The 22,511-nt window shown below is 47.6% G+C and overlaps 4 protein-coding genes across 4 annotated transcripts; 3 read left to right on the top strand and 1 right to left on the bottom strand.

The window, feature by feature from the left end:
• The first annotated feature begins 405 nt into the window (after positions 1–405).
• On the top strand, positions 406–6,680 carry psidin (phagocyte signaling impaired). The gene is made up of 11 exons (XM_068767692.1): positions 406–561; positions 635–859; positions 1,413–1,606; positions 2,821–3,516; positions 3,588–3,798; positions 3,886–4,008; positions 4,077–4,243; positions 4,359–4,534; positions 4,605–4,897; positions 4,971–5,185; positions 5,270–6,680. The coding sequence occupies exons 1-11, from the start codon at positions 495–497 to the stop codon at positions 5,606–5,608; spliced, it is 2,706 nt and encodes a 901-aa protein (XP_068623793.1). The 5' UTR covers positions 406–494; the 3' UTR covers positions 5,609–6,680.
• A 50-nt stretch (positions 6,681–6,730) lies between these two features.
• On the bottom strand, positions 6,731–12,859 carry wkd (whacked). Its single transcript, XM_068767690.1, has 7 exons — positions 12,090–12,859; positions 8,570–8,691; positions 8,127–8,319; positions 7,863–8,046; positions 7,595–7,789; positions 7,292–7,524; positions 6,731–7,217 (listed from the first exon to the last, which is right to left on the bottom strand). The coding sequence occupies exons 1-7, from the start codon at positions 12,533–12,535 to the stop codon at positions 7,208–7,210; spliced, it is 1,383 nt and encodes a 460-aa protein (XP_068623791.1). The 5' UTR covers positions 12,536–12,859; the 3' UTR covers positions 6,731–7,207.
• On the top strand, positions 12,855–13,815 carry mRpL18 (mitochondrial ribosomal protein L18). Its single transcript, XM_068767691.1, has 2 exons — positions 12,855–13,179; positions 13,312–13,815. The coding sequence occupies exons 1-2, from the start codon at positions 13,013–13,015 to the stop codon at positions 13,661–13,663; spliced, it is 519 nt and encodes a 172-aa protein (XP_068623792.1). The 5' UTR covers positions 12,855–13,012; the 3' UTR covers positions 13,664–13,815.
• A 1,853-nt stretch (positions 13,816–15,668) lies between these two features.
• On the top strand, positions 15,669–20,912 carry Pp2C1 (protein phosphatase 2C). The gene is made up of 5 exons (XM_068767815.1): positions 15,669–16,077; positions 16,466–16,600; positions 18,096–18,405; positions 19,160–19,333; positions 19,598–20,912. The coding sequence occupies exons 1-5, from the start codon at positions 15,774–15,776 to the stop codon at positions 20,910–20,912; spliced, it is 2,238 nt and encodes a 745-aa protein (XP_068623916.1). The 5' UTR covers positions 15,669–15,773.
• The last annotated feature ends 1,599 nt before the right edge of the window (positions 20,913–22,511 follow it).

The raw sequence follows: 22,511 nt of genomic DNA, 5'->3' as shown, positions 1-22,511 counted from the left end.
GGGTTTCAGTGCGCAGCAATCCCACATAATCCTGTCCTCCCCAGGAGGGCAGAGTACCTACCACCGGCTACCAGGGTTAAATATTTAGAAGGTTTTAGCCACCAAAACAAAAAAAAACTGAATTTGCCAGTTACAACTGAGTGGGAGCCCAGTTCGGTTGTTCTGCTTAAATGCCATAAAAAATGCACAAATAAACCATGTTGTGAATTACAAACTACAATAGAAGGAAAGATAATATTAATATAATTATACTTCAAAGCTATGATTACCTCCTTCAAAATATCATGTTCGTGGCTGTAAATTTCTTTTATCCCGATAAAATTACCAGAAATAATTGAACAAGCGTTAAATCGTTTCCTGGCAACCCAGTACGGAACTATATGTCAGTGTCAGTCGGCAATCAACGACAAGCACAAAACAGACGTGCGACGAAAAAAATTATAAAAAGACACGAAACTGCATTTAATTAGAGAAAATATATTTTTAAATGAAAAATGGCGGTGCGACCGCAGCATATGCACGACGGCGGCATCGTAGAGCGGCGCCTGCGGCCGATTTACGGTAAATAATCGCATTAACCTATTACTGGCGCTAGGTGCACGGCCTGACGATGAATTAACTTGTGAACTTCCAGACTGGCTGGACAATGGGGTGAATAAGAAAGCATTGCAGGAAGCCGAGAAGGTGCTCAAAAAAAGTCCAACGCTGCAAGCGGCGCGCGCGCTCAAAGCACTGGCGCTTTTAAGGTTAGGAAAAAAACCCGAAGCTCAAGCGGTGCTGGACGCCCTCGCGCAGGAGAAGCCGAGCGACGACACCACGCTCCAGGCCATGACCATCTCTTACCGGGAGTCGCAGCAGTGTGAGTACGGGCTCCGACTTGTGGGGACAGGGTTAACTCATTTCTGTTGTGATGAAGCGCAAGTTTATTGTGAACAATTTTTTTGTGCTGCGATTTAATCGGCGACTTCCACGCTCCCTTATTTTACTATCTTGTTTTTGTACTTGTTGACAACTTGGCACCCATTGGCATAATATCCACACTGACCCCCAATGAACTGCAGACAGTGAGTCTTGTGTTTAAGATTCATTTCTAGATTTAGATTTGAACACGCTCTAAGCATGTGTTTAATATCAATTATTAATCTTAATAAATAATGACAAATATGTATGTTGCTGAACATGGTAAATTTTTGTGGTTAGCTTTTTCACACACCTTAATAATACAGAATTAAATCTTTGAAAACCAAATATGCTGTGGCCACTTTTTAAGACCAGTGGTCAAAATTTCATTTTCCTTATGCGGTAAGGAAAGAAGATTACAATTGAGCATTGACACTGGGGCACTGTGTGGTCAGTTATCCCATAGTCTGCCGTGTAACAATAAAACAATTGTGATTAATTGGAGCTTGCAGTGCAGCAGGTGTGTGCACTGTATGAGGCAGCGGTGCGTGCGGAGCCAAGCAGCGAGGAGCTGCACTCGCATCTTTTCATGGCATATGTCCGTGTCGCTGACCACCGTGCACAGCAACGCACAGCAATGGCACTCTATAAACTCACACCCAAGAACCCCTACTACTTCTGGGCTGTAATGAGCATCGTCTTGCAGGTTTGACTCCACACATATCTAGCACTATTTAGTCCATTAATAAATTTAAGAGGGAGGATGTTTAAGAAATACCTTGCACTGCCATTTGATTACAGGCATATGTTGGATTTATATCCATGAGGCCAATAAATTAGCCAATTTGTTTGGTCTGCTGAAAATACAATTGCAAACTTAATTTTGCTTTATAGCCTACATGATCTTGTTTTGTTTTATGTCATTTATACAAAGTTTTTTCTTTACAATACTTGCCAACCCTATGGAAACATAAACTTCTCTTTTCAGATACATATCCTCAAGTAAAATCATACAAGATTTGCTGCTGGGAGACCATGACCAAGTCATAGACCAGCCAAGAGGTCTCAGTGTTAGATAATATAGATTGAAACAAACTGACATTGAGTGCAGACATCCCAAAGGCTCCCAAGTCTCTCTTTGATATAAATATACAATTATGTTCACACCCCACTAGTAAATGTTGCACATCTCCAATTACGCCACAAACCTTGCAATTGGGAAACTACCACTATTTTTAAGTAATTTCTTGGGTTTGGCATATCAGCACACCTTGGACAATAAATCAGTGAGCATGTATAGTCCTATATCATATTCCCTTGTTGCTCAATCACAAATCATATTATTCCTGATGATTCTCTCAATGTTTCTTTTTTATATTTTATATATGAACTTTGCTATGACTGGAGAGTGTTCCAAAGGTGTTTCCCTCTAGTGTTGCACAGACTTAGGTATTTCGTCTTTCTTTTCAATACCCCATAGCCCAGAATAAGCTGGAACCCATTGCAATATCAAAATCCATCCCCTAATTTGGAAATCAAGACAAATATTGTGGAGAGCTCATACTGTCAATAAATATAACTAGCTTGTTTAGGTTTTGTCTATTTCTATCATCCAGTGCTTCACATCACAATAAGTTCCACCAACATTACAGATACACCAAGTCTAATATTATAACTAACCCCAATTTTTAAAATTTCAATCATGTGTATATCATATCTGGCACCCTAGCATGCATTCCTAGAGCAGTCTGTAAATATTTTACATGAACTCGGTGATATTTGTAAAATGAAAGAAAATTGGCGGTGAAAACTAAATTTATTATCAAAACTGCAAATGTTAGAAATGTTAACGGTATTTCCTGAAATCCACAGAAAGTTTTAATGTTTGGCGTTTTCTCTATGGCTGTCAATTGTTCACAGGCCAAATCAACGGAAGATAAAGCTAAAAAGGGCATACTTTTGACATTAGCTCAGAGGATGGTGGACAATTTCATAGCTGAGAACAAGATGGAAGCAGAACAAGAGGCCCGCTTGTACATCATGATATTGGAACTGCAAGAGAAGTTCGAGGAGATTCTGAAATTCTTAGAAGGAGATGTATACTCACAACTGGTACCCGGGTCCACAGCTCAAGCCAGCATACCATTTTTAAAAAAATTAGGCTATTGGAGAAGACTGAATTTGTTATGTAAAGACTTACTGTGGGAAAACCAGGACCGCTGGGACTACTACATGCCCTACTTTGATTCAGTCTTTGAGCTGATGAGGGGTGCGGATCCCGAAGGCGGGAATGGCTCGGTCGACGACACCGCGGAGAAATGCCACGAATTCATCTGCTTGCTGGTGGAGAGCGTGTCCGCGCGCCGGACCCTGCGCGGCCCCTACTTGGCGCGCTTGGAGCTGTGGAAGCGGCTGTCGGAAGACGGGGACCCCACCTCGCTGCTCGGGAGCGGCTTGGCGCTGTGCGTCCAGTACCTCAGAATATTCGCCAACAAATCTTGTTCCGTTCCGGACATCAAGCCCTACCTGGCCGCCATCCCACAGCGGGAGAGGGAGGAACATTGCAGAGACTTCCTCACGTGTTTAGGCTTCGACGAAAATAGCGAACCCGACAACGTAAGTGCAGCGCGCGATCCCGAACGCGGCCGCCAGCTGCGCAACTCAATGTGTTTGTGTGTGTGCGGCAGGCGGCGGACGTGCAGCGCCACGTGTCGTGTGTGAGCGCCTGGCGCATGTGCGCGCCGCCGCTCGACGCGCCCGGCTGCCTGGCGCTGGCGCGGGCGCTGCGGTCCCAGCACGCGCGCTGCCTGCGCGCCGGTCTGCTCACCGCCACGCCCACCGAGCCCTGCGCCGCCGACGCCTACGCCGTGCTCGCAGCACACCACTACTTCTATGCCGGTATCCGCTCCCTGCCTATTGTTGTAATGCTTTACTTCTCGATTCCTGCATACGGAAGCCATTGATATGCATGTGGTGTTGGCCCAGCGACGCAGCTGCAGGACGCGGCGCCGCTGCTGGAAGCGCTGGGCGTGCTGGAGCTGGCGCTGTGCCACTCGCCTGCCAACTTGCACGTGAAGCTCCTGTTGCTCGCGCTCTACCACGTGCTCGGTGAGTGCTCCTCTCCCCTGCTGGCTGCTTCCGCGCCGCCGACTGAATTTCGCTGATGCGCCTTGCAGGTGCCGGGTGGGCGGCGGACGCGACGTTCGCGCGGTTGGAGGCGAAGCACGTGCAGCTGGTGTCACTGGGCTGGCTGCACGCAGCGCGCCTACCCGCCTGCGCCCCGGCGCTGGCGCCCGCACGCCTCGCGGACGCGCACACCTTCTACCTGCACCACACTAAGGACGTAAGTCCTGAACGCAACCTGCCGTTGTTTATAAACCCGAGGACCGTCAGGGATAGCTTGTTATGACTTCTCCGTGCATACAGTGTATATTGAATGAGCATACGTTGTGCCGCAGAGCGTGGAGCACCTTACGTACGCGTACAAGTACGGGACGTTCGAGAAGCTGGTGGAGCTGCAGGCGTGGCACGCGCGACTGGAGGCGTGCGCCTGGGCGGCGCTGGCAGCGCGCGAGCGGGCGCTGCTGGCGCCGCACGTGCCGCACCAAGCGCGCGCGCTCGACGACCGCCTCACGTGAGTACGGCATGGGAGCGCGCTTGTACCTCTGCACGCACACGTGCTGTAACGTACGTCTGCTTCGCAGGGACAATCGCGACCTGGACGTGATCGTGAGCTGGGAGCCGCCGCAGGCGCGCGACCCAGGCCTGCGCACGCGCACCTTCGAGCAGGACGTGGCCTACCTGCGGCTCAAAGACGCGCTGCTCTGCGGCGTCTCTCTGTGCGCCGAGGCCGCCGCCGTTCACGACAACCAACACCTTCTAGAGCAGCTGGATACGTGCATAGAAGCCTTTAGCGACGCCATGGACCGCTGCAAAGAAAAATACTGCGAGAGAGAAAAAATTAGTTTATCCACACCACTGCCTTCACGAATTTTCAGTAAGTCTTTAAACCGATAGGACCGAACCTTTATGCCCGTCGCGCGGCAGTACTAAAGCGTGCAATGTGTCAGCGCTGGTGCAGTCGCCGCTGCGCTACGGCGCGCTGTACGCGGGCGTGCTGCGCGCTGCGAGGGCGGCGTGCGCGCGCGAGTCGGCGCGCTGCGCGGCGGCGGCGGACGCGCTGCGTGCGGCGCTGCGGGCGGCGCGCGCGCACCTGCCACACGCCGCGCCCGCGGCGCTTTGGGGCGCGCGCGACGCCCTCGACCACCTCGCGCACTTCCTAGAGGTACATCGACCGCTTTCGTATAAGAAGCAGCCCGCCCGCGAGACAGTTGACAATTATTGAAGCAACTGTATGCGTATTTTTCAGTTTGTGGGCATCGCGACTTACGTGATGGGCGTGTGCCATGACTTGGTGGCTCCCGCCAACTCCAAAAAGACCAAGAAGAAACCCAATCAATCGCCGGACCAGCTGGAAACCTCTCGTCTCCTCAACGAACTCAACGAGGACATGGTCGAGCTGCTGAAGTTTGCGGAACAACACGTGGACGCGTGGCCGCGCTTCGAGTGCGAAGCGGGCGCCGAGGGCGCGGAGGACGAGCAGCAGCGCGCCGTCGCCGGCAAGCTGCGTCGCAGCTACGACGACGCGCTGCGCTACGCGAAAGAGACGCTCGAGGCCAAAGTCAAGTACCTGAAATCGCTGCAGTGACCGCGCCGGCGCCGCGCGCGCCCCGCGTGCTTGTCGTGTAAATACCGCCCGCGCCGCCCCGCGCAACGCCACGGACTGATTTACTGTTTACACGTTATTTTGTATGTCGGCCGCCGTGTACACTCGCCGCTGCGATGGAAATAGACAACTGACCAAAACAAAACAGTTTTACTGCCCCGTGCAATGACCCATAATTATGATAGAACACCATGTGAGCGCCTCCGAAGGAAAAATAAATTCTCATGAGGTTCCCATTGTTCCAAAGGCTCACCGCGACATGCTACAGCCTGGTTGCTTCAGCTGGCTACAGCCTTGGCACAGTGCCGTCGACAGGCCAGGCCAGCGAAGGCACTGTGCCAAATCTGTTGCTACGGGTGGAGCACCTCGTTCGCGTAATGCCATAATTCAATATTAAATCACGTAGCGGCCTGATGCCGACCGGCGCGGCGAACGTGAGCGGCAGACATTGATGCGGTAACAATATTGTGTTATTTAATGAAATACGATTCGAATTTTTGTTCATAACACCACGAGATAACTTATACAAATGGCTGAAATGAAATGGGGTGCGTCCGGGCTCAGCCATTTCTACGCTGAGCTGCGGGGACAGTCTTAGTCTTGGGCTTTGAGCACACAACACAACACTTGCAGGCGGCCACCTCCAGGAGTTCTGCGGCCCCAGATCCGCCCGCATCGCCGCCACGGGACGCGCTTTAAACTCTCGGCAAAACTGCTTGCCTGCTCAATACATTTGTTTTGTTTCATTCTGATAATTGTTTAATGGGCGTCGTTGGGATCGGTCGGCTCGGCGCGCAGCGGCGGCGCCGGCGCGGCCAGCGGGCGAGCGTTAGCATAATGGGTCGCCTTCATTGTAACGACCAGGAAATCCCTTAGTCTTAAGTGAACGAATTGTTAAGATAGTGCGGGAGCGAGACGGGAGCTCGGCCTGCCCGCAGCGCGGCGCCACCTCTGCGTTATTGTTCAAACCACGAAGCAGCGGCGAGTGCGCGTCGGAATACTAATATTTTTATGTACAGCAAATATTATATATTACTAACAACAATGTAGTTTCATTTGCGCTGCCGCTCTCCCGCGCGGAAATAAAACAAACAAAACGTAACTCGATATATTTTATTTACAACACGAAAAATGAAATAAAATGTGAACATAGGCGCGGTACGACACCTCGTGCCGGAGCGAGCGGCGCGCCGGCCGCGTCGCCCCGCACGCGGCGGCGTGTCGTGACCGGTGCGCGGAAATGGAATAGTTGTGCCGCTTCGACAGGAATGTTGAAGATTTACAGAAATGCAGCGCGCGGGCGCACAATAAATACAGTTTTCAAAATAATATAACGTAATTGACATACAAGTACAAAGTCCGAGCTAGCGGCATAACACATACAGGCGGTACACTCGCACGCGGCGCGCGGCGCGAGGGCGCCTGCGTACAGTTCGCGGAGTGTCACTTCACTTTACTCTAACATGACGAGTGTGGGGGGCGGAGGGGCGGCGCCGGCCCCGCTCGCACGGCGGCTCACAGCGTGTTGAAGATATCGCGCGCGTTGTTCTTCGAGTACCGCCGGTACGAGCACTCGCTGAATCAGCTGCCACTGCAACACAAGGCCGCACGTGAGCCCGGGGCCTGCGCCGTCGGTGCAGCTCCCGGGCCCTCTGCTGCACTAACCTGCGCTCGTGCATGGCGCGGCGACGGGCCGTCTGACGCTGGTGCTCGAACTCAAAGTCGTCCTCGGTGAGCGCGAGCCGCTGCATGTGATGCAGCAGGTAGTCCTCGGCGAGCACGGCGGGCGGCGGGTGCCGCAGCAGCTCCAGCGTCTCGCACAGCCCGGCGGCGCGGCGCCTGGCGCGCGTGGGTCCCAACGCGCCCGCGAGTATCACCAGCGCCGCCTTGAACAGCACCTGCGCCCGCAGCACGCGTTAGCGCACTGCCGCCCCGCGTCGCCACGGGCTACCGGGGGCGGTCGCGTACCTTGACGCCCTCGCACAGGAAGCAGTCCCACACGCGCAGCAGGCTGTCCCAGGGCAGGGTGCGCGTCAGCGCGCACAGGAACCACTCGGTGGCATACAGTACGGGTTCCACCTTGTGGCGCAGCAGGTGGCGGTGCACCGCGGGCGCCGTGCGCCGCAGCAGCGCGTGCAGGATGTCGCCGTCGCGCTGCAGCACCTGCGCACGCAACGCTCTCAGTGCACGCCCGGCGTTTGAGCGCTCGACCGCCGGGCGGCGGAGGATGTCGTACCTCGAGGCCGGGGTTGTAATACCCGCTGAGATACTTGTCGCTGATGCTGACGAGACACCAGAAGGCCTGCACCGCGGGCATGTGCATCAGCAGGAAGGCGGCCACCGGCGCCTGTGCCTGGAAGTACCCCACTTTGGGGTTCAGCACCGAGTAAGCTTTGAGCACCGAGAACAGCTCCTGTTGCCTGTGAACACGGAACGAAAGTAGTCTCCGGTGTCCAGCCAACTGCAAACGAGTGGCTACTCGCACCCGGCGTGCACTCACCCCAAGCCCTCCTCGCGGATAAACATCTCGTGGTAGGGGAACTGGCGGTGCAGGTCCTTGCGGATGTCGTCCATGCACTTGGGATCGCCGGGCGCGCGCAGCAGCTCCTCGTACTCGTGCGGGTGCTTCTCTAACAGCAGCTGCCCGCCGCACAGGTACAGCCACGCCTTCGGTCGCACCGACGCGGGGATACCTGCCGGACACGCGCCGAGGTCAGCGGGTCCGCCGCGTACGGACACGGCATGGGGTTGCGCAATTCCCAACCCAGAACTCGAACATACATAGACAGATGAAAATGTTTTGCTCTTTATATTGTTAAATGGAGTGACGGCACAGCGCCGGCATTATTGCTCTTACTGTTTAAATGGAAACAAAGGAGATTATACACAATGTGTGGAAACCACGGCTGGTGTGCGCGTGTGTGTACGTAGACATGTTCGCACCTTTCCTGCAGCGCTCGCGCACCTTCTTGTAGTTCCTGCTCATGAAAGCCTCCCAGTTGTCGAGCATGCGCAGCCACTTCTGCTCTCGCTTCAGCACGGTGCTTGGCGACACGCTGCGCTTCCTGCAACACCCCCGCCGTTACAACTACCGGCGTTACCCGGCGCCGGAGTCAAGGTTAACCCTCTGTCCAAGCTCACTCTTTTTTTCATTGAAAATCTTGTCGCAGGCGTCCGGGTGGCGCCCGCGCTGCCTTCATTTCGAACGGAAAGCGGTCAGCGCGCGCGCCGGGTCGTTTGCACAAGCTGTGTGTGCGTGAGAACAGCAAAGCGCGGCTGTTGCATTAACAAATGAATCAATTATCGCGCAAGTTCAAAACTGCGCCCAATGAGGTAAGCAGCTAAAAAAACTCGAGTCGGTTCGCACTCATTAAAGCGAGCGGGCCGCCTCGCGCTCGCGCTGCGCTTTTACTCGGGACAATGAGTCTGCTGCGCGTCGACGCGTCATCGCCTCGTCATCAATTACACGCGAGAGGGTCTCACGCCGCGATATTTATTCAGACAGAATCGGACAGCCGGCGGCCGAACTGACTTTAGCAGGCAGCCCGCTTGTGGATCAGCATCGGCTTGTTTCAGATCGATACACGAGAGCGCTCGGCACGCGCAACGTAACGGGCAGCTATGTAATGAGGTGCAGCGGGCGACTCTTTCGTTTGAAAGCCAAACTGCAAGCGCTGTGCACGAGCTCCTTCTGCAGCACTAAATCTACAGGGTGATGGTTTTATATAGTTGTCGGGGTTTTTAAAAGGGCGAATATACAGTTACACATCATCATCATCTCATCCGACAAACGCCAAAGATCGCCACGGTAACCGGTCCCGCGCCTGCCCACGTCCAGAGACTTTTCCTATTTCGTCAATTCGCCTAGCGGGCCTAATGTTCGTTTTGATTTTCTTCCAACTAATGCATAGTACCCCCTATCAAAAAACCAATGTTTTAAAAATAATAAACATCATAACGATAATAAAGCAAGAAAAAGCACTTTCAAAATCGGAATCTGTCTCTGCACTTTGTTCTGCCAAAAATTACCCGTCACATTCCAAAAGAAAAACAATGAGATAAAAAATAATGAACTGAATGTGTTTCACAGTAACCACTATATATATAAATACTCTAGCACCTATAACTGACCACCCTACACATATAATCGGGAATTCTCAGAGTATCTGTACAGGTTTAAGCTCAAAGGGAGTCCCACGAGCATCTGTGACCCAGCAGTGCACCACACTGTGGTGCATGCAATTTCTTGCTGTCCCATATATGAAGGGCTTAGAGTGGCTTGTAAAGTGGCAATGGGTAGGAGCATTGCTTGTGGTTTAGTGTAGGGTGTTGTGTAATTATGTGTAACAAGAAATGTGGTAAAGGATAGGAGGCAACACATGAATGTAATGTGTAAAAAAAAATGGAGGAAAGAGTATAAAAAAAAAATTACCATACATAATATGCAGGCTATGACCGAGTTCCTCTGGTTACAAAACTCTATGACATCTTACAAAATCTCTAGTAAATTGCTTGCTATTTGTCCAATAGACGGGTGACCGCAACTAATTCCCCAAACTCAAATGAAGTGGAACCCCACACAATGAAAGCTGTGGCATGCACACAACCACAAGAGCTCTAGCATCACTCAGTCTGGCCTGCTTCAGATGGTCAGTCAACAGTTAAGTGATGGTGTTGGGTTGACAAACACTATCTCTATGCATGATCTTGGAAATATTTTATTTTGATACACTAATCATGTATTTATTTCTTGACTGTTGGCTGCCAACAGGACTAAACATTAAGAGAACAAGTGGAAATAATACAAATTAGTGAACTGGACTTGTGATGCACATATAGAAGCATATTACACAGCATTTCATTTAAATAATTTTGACAAATGGTCATTCATGAGGGAGGTTGTTTAGCAGATAGTGAACGGAGCATCATTCATCTACTGAAGCAAAGGAGGAAGTCTGTGACCCGTTCAATTAAACTTGATAACAGTGTATTTCATGCCAGACCTGTAGGGATTAAAACCAGTTTCTCGGTGATGACATAAACAAAAATAGGTTTTTGACATCAATAGTCCAACTGTCATCACAAGGTCTCATTATAAACATGATGCTGTAATAAGTTACTGTTGTGTTGTGTCCAACTCATTGCAAGAATTACTGATACTTTATGAAGGTACATCATTGTTGTACTTTCAAAAAAAATTGTTTAATTTCCCCTGTATATGCTTTTTAATTTTTATGTTTCATTAAGATTTAATTAAAAAAATAATTTTGAGTATTAATCACTCATTCAACTACCAATCACATGTTTAAGTTTTGTATCAATAGGAAGAAGACAGGAAGCAGGTTTTAAACCATTAACAAACATTATCTGAAAGGTAATTTGAGATTACAACTCTCACTACTATGGGCAGCCAGAATTGAAGTCAATATTTTTTATCCTGTTTGGATATTAATTGTTGTGTTTTGTTACTGTTATGAATAGAGCATAGCTATCAGCCACCCCTGGCCTGGCGGGTCATTGGAAGACAATATGTAGTGTATGTGCACATTCAACTTGGTCTGCAACAGTAACTGATGCTGATGTTCCTTCCTTATATTTGTTAGTTTCTGGCCTTAGCTTGATCATCTCTTACATAGCAGAGTATAAAATGAAGACAAAACAAGATATATTATCATAACCATTTTACAAAGTCTGTCAACTTGGGCCCACAGCAGGAACACATATCGACAACAATGACATTGTACACAGGTTCGACCACATGCAAAGTTTTAAACACAACATGAAAGCAATGTCCAGCATTCTCCAACATTGCACTAATTGCAAGTAGTCATGTGATTGTTCAGGTACATCATTCAAATTCCTTACTGAAACACAAGAACTGTTATATATTTATTGATTACTCTTGGTTCATTGGCAATATTAAGTAAGGACTTGTTCAATGAAGGATTAATATATAAATGTTTGTTCACATTGGAGCTGTTCCCTATCAGTGCCAACCGACTACATAACTATATGGAAATGAACAGGCGCGTGCCTGATACAAGCCTCATACTCAACAATATAATGCTCACGGTGCTGGTAATAAACACCCTGTTCGTTAAAATTCTTGATCTATTAGATCTTTTAACTGCCATGTGGTAAGGCAGAATGGCTTTTTGTCTAGTTGTATTGCAATTTTTCACATAACAGCCTGTATGCTATGATGACTTTAATTTAAACAAAATAGTACACAAACTACATTATTAAAATTGTACAGTGACACATCCACTTTGTTCATTACAATGATTTTTACAAAAACAATGCTATATTTGTGTTCCACATATTATATATTAATGATCATGATTTAGTTTCATATATTTGCGTCTTATTGAGAGGCATTTAACGTTTGCTGTGATAGTGATAAAGCAGATAGAGTGCAATTAGCATCCAACGCGTCATACGCGGTGGTGCGTACGCGACTTACGGCTCCGGACTGTATTGCGCGCCACCGAAGAAGCCGTGTCGGTCCGGCTGCGTGGTCGCCGACGAGGATATGGAGGCGTTATCAGCTGCCTCGCCGCGCTCGCCCGCGCTGCCTGCGCTCTTCACGCTCTTCTGCAGCGACATGCTCCCGGCGAGCCGCGCTAGCGCCCGCCCGGCATCACGCGCGGTGCTCCCTCCCGCGTCACTTGCCGAACAACTGTTGTCCCGGATGTTCACGCCCGTCGAATGGTTGCAGCGCTCCGATGCTCTTTTACAGGTTAACGAACGTCGATCGTATGTTCCGAAAAGAAAACACTGTGGCACTGCCTGCTTACGAAGTTTCACAGTTTCGTATGCAATATCCTTGCACAAATAAAATGGTAAACTTATTGCAACAATCCACAAACGTACTACACAGTGAGTAGTAGCGCACAGACTATGAAACATTATTTATTGCATCGGCCTAGTGTTGTGCACGGCAGCCACTTCACGATATTGATCGGCTCCCGTAAAGTAACTAGCCTTAACGTTTGCGTAAATATGCATCAGTGTTTTATATAAAACACATTTTATTCCCAATAAGTAGCGCGAGTGTGCGTTACTTTTTATTCTCTGACGCATCCATGTGTTAGAATTACAAGGATACTCGTCACTTCCCTGCGCACTTGTAATTATAAATAAACTTTAACACTTTATACTATTCCGTGAATATTTCGAAGAACATTTTTATTTATAATTGCACATGCTTTGTTAATCGAAATGCGCCCCCGATGACAGTGACAGGCGACTGACAGAGCTGGGCTACTGAAGAGTATGTTAAATGTAACAATACCGCATTGCAAATTAAAGACACTGCGCGCGTAAATGAATGCCAAGACCTTAATTCGTAATTATTAGCAGTCTTAAAACAATTGAATCAGGAAAATGTTTTCGACGAGAAACATAAAGATATCCTCACAATTTGTTAGGTTCTGTTCATTAACGGCCCCGGAATTTATAAACAGAAATCCCAGAAACTTGGAACGGCTCCGAATTGCTCGTAAACCAGATGGGTACCATTTGGATAAACCGACTCGTAAATTTTGGCACAAGTAAGTAAACTGTGACGTTAAATAATTTTTAATATGTTCATGTAGCGGGTGCCACCTCGCTGTCGCGTGCTCACATCTCAACTTAAGAACCGCAATGCTGATATACACGGAGTATAATTTCATCATTTTCAGATTGGTATTAACCAGAAGCAACCGTACAGTGATGGCACAGGTGGTTCACTTTGTAAATGGTGCAGTAGTTGAGGCAAAGTCTTCGGAATGGGCTTTGAGAAAACAGCTATACAGCATCACAGACACATGTGCCTACTTAAATTTAGGAAGAGTATTTGCACAAAGGTGCCTGGAGTCGGGCATTACTGAAATGTATTGTGATATAAAACCAATAAAAGGAGGAAAGGTTGAAAAGTTTTTGAACGAAGTTATTAATGGGGGAGTGAAGCTTGAAGAACCAGATGTTTACAAGAAACCCAATCCCTGGGACCAGTTTAGGCCTGAAAAACCATGGGAAGTCACAGCTGAATAATTGGCTTACCTGATTGTTTGTTAGTCATTGTATAGAATACCAGTCAGTAGAAAATGGCATTATTAAAATACTAAATAAATAAACCATTGTTTTTTATTCTATAAAATAAATATACAATGTAATAAAAAGAAATTATAGTTTTAGAGATAATGTCATGTAATTACATTCAATAAATTTAGACAAATTGCAGTTTTCTTTCTATCTCATATATTGATGTCTAAAACATTTTTCTCATTGTCACACTACAATGATATAAGTACCATATAAATAGATAAGCAAATGCTGATTTATGTTTCTGACTAGAGGATATTTTGACATCTAAGTATTTCACATGTTCAAAATTGATTGCACCATAATTTACTATATAAACTTCCAATTCATGGGTGATGATACTCAACTAGTATATGGAGCAGCTTGGAAAGCGATGGTGCAAGCTTTCTTCAGTTTCATTGTTGTCACATGTGTGGAGTCAAGCTGTCGACAGCATTAATGCAATGCATGACTACTTGCATAATCCTTAGCATATTTGAAACAAATTTTAAAAGTAATGAATACCTCCAATTATTCATTGTATGTTCCTTTGAGAATTGTAACATAATGAGTAGCGAAGCTGAAATACATAACATTTATTAGAAAAGCTTTTAAATATAAAAAAGTAATTTTGTTTCTACAAAAATAACAAGGTTTGTTATTGCAGAATATCTAATGGATTCAGGCGTTAATTTGTGAAAGTCCATCCTAAGTAAGAAAAGGACCAATATATAGCTACTTCCGCCATGCAGCAGTAGTCGTGCAATAAAGTGCACCGCCTGCCAGCCCGCTGATAGATGCGCATGTGGCAAACAATGCTAATTACTCAACTACCACCGTTAAATCACTCAACACATGTTTAACCCCTCCACGGGGCATCTTCAGGAGTAATGTTACACTGATTAGTGTGCCTCTGTGTTTGGCACTACTTATCGCATAATTAATGCTGTTTATTTAAAATTAATTGCTTTTATCTAGAGCAAAGTTCCCCAAACTTTTTTGTGTCGTAGACCCCTAAAACTTAAAGTAAAAAAAAATGTTAATTTATACATTTATTAATTGAATTTAAATTAAAACTACTCAAAAAAAATTTGTATCTGGTATGTAAAATATACGTAACATTAAATAAATATGAACTATATATAAAATAACATAAACAATAAGTCAATATTTTAAGTGAGAAGGATGAACCTGATGCTTAAATAATAAATTATCAACATTTGGCGTTAATTTTGTAAGGGTTAATCTTAAATCTCCTCGACTAATGATGTCCAGTCTGTTTCTTATTTTCTTCATAGGTACTTTTATAAATAATGTAAATGTTTTGATATTATAACATGGTATGATGTAAGTATATAGGTACTACCAGTGCATGTGTTAAGATCCACTATCGTGGACCCCCATTTTCATTTCATGGACCCCCAAATTTTTTTTCGCTGACGTAGACCCCTCGCAGGTTGTCATAGAACCCTAGGGGTCAATATAGACCACTTTGGGAATCACTGATCTAGAGCTTTAAATGGCATGAAAAAAGATATTAATTTACAACACAATGTGTTTCGCGGTTGTTGTACCTTATATTTTACAATATATTATTTATCGAAAAAAAAACTGTTCATTAACCACAGATTATGTTTATAACAATTCGTCATCGAGTAATTTTCAAACAAAAAGTAGGTTTTAACTTAATTTTAAATAAAATTATTTCATGTAACTATCGTCGGAGGAATTGGAAATATTCTTCTTTTAAATATGAAAGTATTTAAAAGAAGAATATATCCAATTATTTAATACAAAAATATTAAGCGTCTGTATCGTCTTTAAAATGGCGGAAATCATGATGGCGTCTGTTTCTTTTCTGCTTTATGAAGCAACCTTTGAGATATAGCTAGCTCTTTTTAACGCGTACAATCGGCCGCAAGAGAGCGAGATGGCGCGGCAATCAATATGTCCACGTGACCTGTCGTCAGTCTCGCTCCGCTCGTAAATCGAGTTATTGCAAATGCAAAATGTGGAAACTTTTATTTTGTAGAAAAATCATAATATTTTGTGGTTAAGTTGTTTTGTTACCGTTTACAAAATGCCACCTTCGATAGGTGTCAATTTACGCGTTACGGGCCACTGCAGTCAAGGCGGGAGAAAGTATATGGAAGATTTGTTTTCCGTTGCCTATCAACAAACCGAAGACGAAAGGGATTTGGAATACGCTTTCTTTGGAATTTACGACGGACACGGAGGCAGCGAGGCGGCCGCGTTTGCCAAGGAGCATTTAATGGATTCCATTGTCAAGCAGCGGCAGTTCTGGTCGGACGACGACGAAGACGTCCTGAAAGCCATTCGCAATGGCTACATGTTGACCCACTTGAACATGTGGAAAGAGCTAGGTAAGCTCACGCGTAACTTTGCGCGGCGCACTTTCTGCTTCAGAAGCTGCTTGCTTCGCGAGCCGTCCCTGGTTCGGGCGGTGAACGTGCGTAATATGCCGCTTGACCTTGACGTCGATGCTATTTTTTGTGTAGTGCTTTGACATTGAGTCAACAGCAGCAATTGAAACTTCTGATATTCGCGTCACTCTGGAGACGTGTGAGGCGCTTCCGGCGCTGTTCCCTCGGAATGTAATTTCACAAGGTTTGGGATTCCCACACATTTTGTGAAGTGAAAGCAGTTTTACCAGTTTTAATTTAACATTACGCCGTGTTGCCTTTGTCCAAATGCAGTGCGTTTGCATATAGACATGTACAACTGTTAATGTTGCAAAATGATGTTTTTCAGAAAAATGGCCTAAAACTGTGACGGGGCTGCCGAGTACCGCGGGCACCACTGCCAGTGTGGCGTTCATCCGCCGAGGCAAGATCTATGTGGGGCATGTAGGAGATTCGGCTATAGTGCTCGGATACCAGAAGGAGGGTTAGTGTTCGCAATATTTGTCACTTATTGGTATATACTTAGTCTTGCCATAAATATTGTTATAAAGAAAAGCACGATTTTTTTTTATACGTAACATTTATTCCTTTCATAGTGAGTTAGTTTAATACATCAATATATAACTATTAAAAATATACAATGTTTATTCGAAGTGGTCTCCATTGGCTGCAATACAGTCTTTTAAACGTTGAGGCCAGTTATCAATAGCAGCACGAACTCTTTCTAGAGGAAAATTCTTCACTGCCAACCGAATGGATCGTTTTAGGGACTCCAAATTATCATGGCGTTTAGAGCAAGCCTTACTCTCTAAAACTGACCATAAATCATAATCCAATGGATTTAGGTCAGGACTTGACGACGGCCAGTTTTCAGTGCTGATAAAGTCCGGAACGTTAGTTTTCAACCAAGATTGGGTGGATCGAGCTCTATGACCCGGTGCCGAGTCTTGTTGAAAGCACCATTCTTTGTTATTGAACATGGTGTTAGTTAAAGGCTTAACTACCGTCTCAAGAATGGTATTTTGATAAACTTGTGCCGACGTTTTAATACCTTTTTCACAAAAATATGGCTCAGTCACCCCCTCATAGCTAACACCCCACCAAACCATCACTGAAGTGGGATAATGCCCACGTTGTACTCTGTTTACTAATTGCGAAGCTTCTTTAGAGCTTCCAGCATAAATACGGTCATTTTGTTTATTAAAATACTGCTCAATTGTAAAAATTTTCTCATCCGTAAACAAAATTTTTTTGTGACCTCCCTTTGCGTACCGCTTAAGTAGTTGTTTGGATTTTACCACCCTATTCTTCTTTAAATTATCAGTTAAGAAGTGACCAGTACGTCTCTTATAGGCTGCAAGTCCTAAGTCATCTTTTAATATACGCGACATGGTTCTAGGAGCTATCTTCATCTCCCGAGATAAAATCTTTTGCTTACGGACAGGATTTCTTCGAATTCTTTCCCTAACTGCTTTAATCACCTTTTTCACACGAACGGTACGTGGACGGCCAGATCTTTTTCTGTCACAAACAGAGGAGGTATCATTGTACCTATCAATAGCCCGGTAAACAAACATTTGACTAATACCAAGCGGGTGGAGGGTTTTAAAAATTGCACTTTTCTCCATACCTACTTTATGTAAGGCAATCACAGCGATTCGGTTCTCTTTATCACCCCACTCCATTTTAATATAACAAAATATTTAACAATATAATGGCGCGAAAATAAGAAAACACATCAAGCAATCATATAAAAATGACAGATTCCAAATTCAAACGTAATATTTTCTTTTTTTGAATAGTAACAGTATTTATGGCCAGACTAAGTAAACACTTGTAGTTGATTAAAAAATATCCTTGCACCTGTACACTGGTTTTTGTATGAAATATACTACACTGGTTTGGTGTACCAAGTGGAGTGTCTACCTGTTAGCATAATGTGTTTGTGATTGTATATTGTTGTGATTGTTCTGTTCCAGGCAGTGAGGAATGGGCTGCAAAACCACTGACATCAGATCATAAACCTGAAGCTACCATGGAAATAGAAAGAATTCAAAAGTGTGGTGGGAAAGTGATTACCAAAGCTGGTGTCCCACGGGTTGTGTGGAACAGGCCGCGTTTAGGTCACAAAGGACCTATAAAAAAGAATACTCCCATGGATGAGATACCATTTTTAGCTGTAGCAAGGTCACTGGGTGACTTATGGAGCTATAACCCACAAAATGATGAGTTTATAGTGAGCCCAGATCCTGATGTTGGGGTCCTGACTATCGACCCTTCCAAGTTTAGGCAAGTGCTATTTACATTAACATTATACTGCCATTGTTGTAAACCTGAACTATGAACAAAAGTTCACTGACTAAAAGTGGAAATGGAATAAACAAAATACCTTACCCGTCACTGCGGGTTCCCCGAATCACTTGCTGTTTGTTATTACTATTACAATGTCTTCATTTTGACATTTGTGATTGTTCATATTTTTGGACACTCACTGCAGGAACAAAAATTATCTTGTTTAACATTGACAGTTTTTGATAAACAAAAACATGTTTGCAAAGAATTGAATCTTAAACTGATTGCGCACCATGTGCAGCTATCATCTGTTTATTAAATTGAAAGACCCTACTTCTAAAAGCAGCCAGGCTACATGAAATTGTAATTTCAAGTTTAGTAATGAGCAAAAGCATGTTGTCCATGGATAATAAAAAATTGTAAAAGCCTAAGATTTAAGTTAAGAAGTAGTTTAAGAGACTCTGTATACAATGTGACAAGCAGCAATGTGGTAATGTTGATTGTAATTGTAAAAACAAACATGCAGATGCTATTGCTGTATTGTTTTAGGAATATAGAAAAAGAAAAGTAGTACATTGCAGATTGTGAAGGCTCAAATGTTGGCTGTGATTGCACCGGCTGCTATCCAAAACATTACACTAACTTCAAAACATTACACCATCCACTTTGACTTGTCAGTCAGTAGGAGAGATAATTTCAAACATACAAAGATACTGTATGCACTGTGATAAAAATGGATTTCCTATTCCAGGTGTTTAATATTTGGAACAGACGGATTGTGGAATATGATATCACCAGAAGGAGCGGTTAGCCTGGTACAAGCCACGGAGAGGCACAACGAGGCCGCGCTGGTGGGCGGCGGCGCCAACCAGCCTCGCGACTGGCTCAACCCTTCCAAGAGCTTAGTGGACCATGCGCTGGAGAGGTTTGCATTCCAGTTTTTTTTTATCTTGACATATTGCAAAACAGAGTTTTTGTTGACAGACAGTGACTTTTGTTTTTGGTTTGTTTTATAAATACTTGCTTAGTTTCCTCATGTCATAAATAAGGTAACTGTGGGAGCTTATTATTATTTGTTATTAGCAATTTATTATAAATATATTTTGTCAGTCGTTTTACTGTCAGTACAAATGCAGATGTAAGCTTTCTCAGTAATAAAAAATCAATGCATGTCTGTGTCATGTTGCAGGTGGTCGAATACTCGCATGAGGGCCGATAACACTTCAGTGGTGACCTTGATGCTGGACCCGCCCGGGCCTCCGCGCGCCACAGTGCTGCGCTCGCGTACCGGTGCCGCACACCGCACGCATGCCGCGCATTCGCCGCAAGCACCCGCCCCCGCGCACGCCCCCACCCCCTCCGCGACGCCCGCTGTCGCCCCAGCCGCCACCAGCGCCGCAGTCGCACACTGCGACGCCGACACCCGCCAGGTGCCGCAGAACGGCCTCACCATCATGACTAGATACTCTGACGTAGAGAAACCGCAGCCCCCCGCGGACAACGCGGAGCGGAGCCCCCTACCTCCGTGCGCGACCCTGGACGGTCGCTTCTCTGTTCCTAGTCGGGAGGAGTCTCCTCGGGAGCCAGAGGAGGATGCCATCACAAACTACGGAAACCCGGCGGAGTCTTACTTCATGGCGCGCCTATTGAACCGCACCCGCGTCGTCAATACGCTGTCCGACGTATACGACGAGATAGCGAACGGGCGTAAGGCGGCGCCGGACGCGCTCGAGTCCGCGCTCACCACGCCCGTGCCGGCGGCCGGCGGCGACGCTGCGCGCCCGCTCGCGCCCGACCCGCAGCCCGAGCGGCGCGCGCGCTCCGCCGGGGACGCGCCCGCACCCGAACCCGACGCTGATGGCGGCATACAGATCAACGAGGTTTCCTCAAGCTCGCCAGCGGATGCGCCGCGACCACGTGCTCGACGCGCCCGCCGCGACGCCGCGCCGCACGATCGCGTTCTGCGCTCGCACCCGCAGCTCGAGTCCGACGCGCCCGCGCGACCTCCGGCGCGCCCCCACACGCGCCAGGCGCGCGGCAAGCACGTCGACCGCGTCGTCATCCTCACGCGCCGTCCGGACCGCGCGGCCGCGTCGCCCGCCCCCGCCCCCGCCGCCGCGCCCGCCGCCGCCGACGACGAGGCGCGCCGCACACGCTCGCAGCTCGCGCCGGGAAACTGCGCGCGCGCCCCGGGCTCGCGGCGGGCCGCGGCGGCGCACTGCAAGGAGAACCTGTGCGCGGGGAGGACGCGCGCGCGCCCCGCGCCCGCGCCACGCCCGCGCGCGCGCCGCCTGCCTAGCGACGAGGTGCACTCCACCACGGGCTGGGCGCGCGCGCTGCGCTCGCGCAACGCCGCCGCGCCGACCGCGCAGCCCGCGTCCTCAGCGCAGGCCGCGCCGCCGCCCGCTAAACGCGCGCGCTGCGAGCCGGCGGCGGGCGGGCAGCGCGCCACCTGGCCGGCGCTGGCGCTGCGCGAGCGGCTGCGGCGCCGCCTCGGCAAATAGTGGCGCGCGCTCTGCGCCCCGGCGGCGGGCGCGGAGCGCGACGAGCCCCCGCGGTGCCTTCTAGTACTGCCACGGTGGTACACTTTGACGTTTGACGTTTCATAGCGCGAGCTGATGTATCCAAAGATGACTGCTTCGTATACGGTTACACTTGTGTTGTTATTATTTTGTATTTTATTGCTCCGTCGTACCACTCGCCCGGACAGAGCCGCGCGCGGCTCCGTCCGCGCCAACGATAGTACAAACGACTTATTGAATAGTTACACGTAAGGGGGGATAAGGGGGTACTCGAGGACCACGCGACCAATTAGCCCACGTAGATGCCTGCAGCGCCGCAGCGGCCCGCGGGAATGTGATTGCCGCGGCGCCGCGAGTGCTCTTCTCAAAAATCGAAATATTTATATAGAGATAAAGATATTTAGCTAAAATTATGCAGAGTAGATTTTGTACAGTGACTATTGAATTCTTTTATTGTAATAAACAATTAGCGAGGTTATTCTTTTGGGAAAAGAATTATGTTGTAGGGTCCTGGGGACGGAGCCGCGCGGGCTCGCGGGACGGGTGCCTTCAGGGCCGCAAGTGCAAGTACGATGTGCCTCGACTGTTACCGACTAGACACCAAGTAGTTAGGTGAAAGTGTTCTTCGATACTATGAGATGATATTTTTTATTGAAATAAATTTTATGCTGTGTAATTTAGCTGTAAAAGAAGAGATAATATAATTTGTTAAGATAATTACGTAAAGGTTTAGCGAATTGGGTGCGCCACGGTGACGATTGGACAACTGAGACAAATTCTATTGCTATACAGTTTATTATTAAAATAAAAGATTACTGTAGACTTTATTTTTTGATTTAAATAAAGTTTGTATAAAATTGAACACCGCTTTTTCATTTGCACCCCTCGCACGGCGCCCTCGGCAGCTGTCGCATCGTAACTCCTTTCCCCCCTGCCCCCTCCCGCCCCCGACGGGGCGGCGCCCCCTGCGCTTCAGTCAGTCCCACACCGCGCGCAGCGAGGGGCGCGTCGCACGGTGCTGCTCGACCGACTGAGCTCTATCCGGTGCGAGTGCACCGAACAGCGACTGCAGCCCTACTTCGAACCGTCGGCACGCACGCAGCGCCGGGCGAGCGCTGAGTTTCTCCTTGCGTGAACCGGGCGCCGACACGCAGCGCGGCGTTGCGGGTATCGATCGGTGCACGGCCGACATCGAGTCATCTCAATCTGTAAACGTCCAGCTCTGCAAGTGTACTTGGATTTAATATTTGTAAAAATTCGTAATGTCTCTACTGCGAGGGTAGGCTCTCAACACGGCGAAGTGGTAGCGCCCTGCAGGACTTCGGTTGGCTTTCTAAGCGTTGGTCCGAAGTCATTCTGTTTCGCGACGATGCGCAGCATCCCTTACGACAGTGCTATTATGTAATTCTCAGGAGATCTGCCGGTTGGGAATTAGTCCATCTCATAGCTAGATCCGCTCTGATCTCTTCGACACGTTTGTTCTGATGATTAGTACGACGGTCGCTTCCTACCTCGCGGGCTCCGGAATCCGAGTCCCGAGTGCGTCTAGGCTGTTAGAATCGGAAGGGCTGACAGCGCTAA

This window comes from Battus philenor, unplaced genomic scaffold (genome assembly GCF_028537555.1).
Source record: "Battus philenor isolate CCGP_79_NKW_IND1 unplaced genomic scaffold, ilBatPhil1.0.hap1 SCAF_23, whole genome shotgun sequence".
Taxonomy (NCBI): Eukaryota; Metazoa; Arthropoda; class Insecta; order Lepidoptera; family Papilionidae; genus Battus; species Battus philenor.
This window is presented reverse-complemented; position numbering and strand designations above follow the sequence as displayed.

Excerpts from the sequence above, each read along its gene's own strand:
- wkd (XM_068767690.1), bottom strand. The coding sequence starts at position 12,535 with ATGTTTCATAGTCTGTGCGCTACTACTCACTGTGTAGTACGTTTGTGG. Across the intron at positions 8,692-12,089 it reads GCGCAATACAGTCCGGAGCC|GAAGCGCAGCGTGTCGCCAA; the intron begins GTAAGTCGCGTA and ends GGGGTGTTGCAG. Across the intron at positions 7,525-7,594 it reads TCCTGTGCGAGGGCGTCAAG|GTGCTGTTCAAGGCGGCGCT; the intron begins GTACGCGACCGC and ends CTGCGGGCGCAG.
- mRpL18 (XM_068767691.1), top strand. The coding sequence starts at position 13,013 with ATGTTTTCGACGAGAAACATAAAGATATCCTCACAATTTGTTAGGTTC. Across the intron at positions 13,180-13,311 it reads ACTCGTAAATTTTGGCACAA|ATTGGTATTAACCAGAAGCA; the intron begins GTAAGTAAACTG and ends CATCATTTTCAG.
- psidin (XM_068767692.1), top strand. The coding sequence starts at position 495 with ATGGCGGTGCGACCGCAGCATATGCACGACGGCGGCATCGTAGAGCGG. Across the intron at positions 4,535-4,604 it reads GCGCTCGACGACCGCCTCAC|GGACAATCGCGACCTGGACG; the intron begins GTGAGTACGGCA and ends TCTGCTTCGCAG. Across the intron at positions 4,898-4,970 it reads ACTGCCTTCACGAATTTTCA|CGCTGGTGCAGTCGCCGCTG; the intron begins GTAAGTCTTTAA and ends GCAATGTGTCAG.
- Pp2C1 (XM_068767815.1), top strand. The coding sequence starts at position 15,774 with ATGCCACCTTCGATAGGTGTCAATTTACGCGTTACGGGCCACTGCAGT. Across the intron at positions 16,078-16,465 it reads GAACATGTGGAAAGAGCTAG|AAAAATGGCCTAAAACTGTG; the intron begins GTAAGCTCACGC and ends GATGTTTTTCAG. Across the intron at positions 18,406-19,159 it reads ATCGACCCTTCCAAGTTTAG|GTGTTTAATATTTGGAACAG; the intron begins GCAAGTGCTATT and ends TTCCTATTCCAG.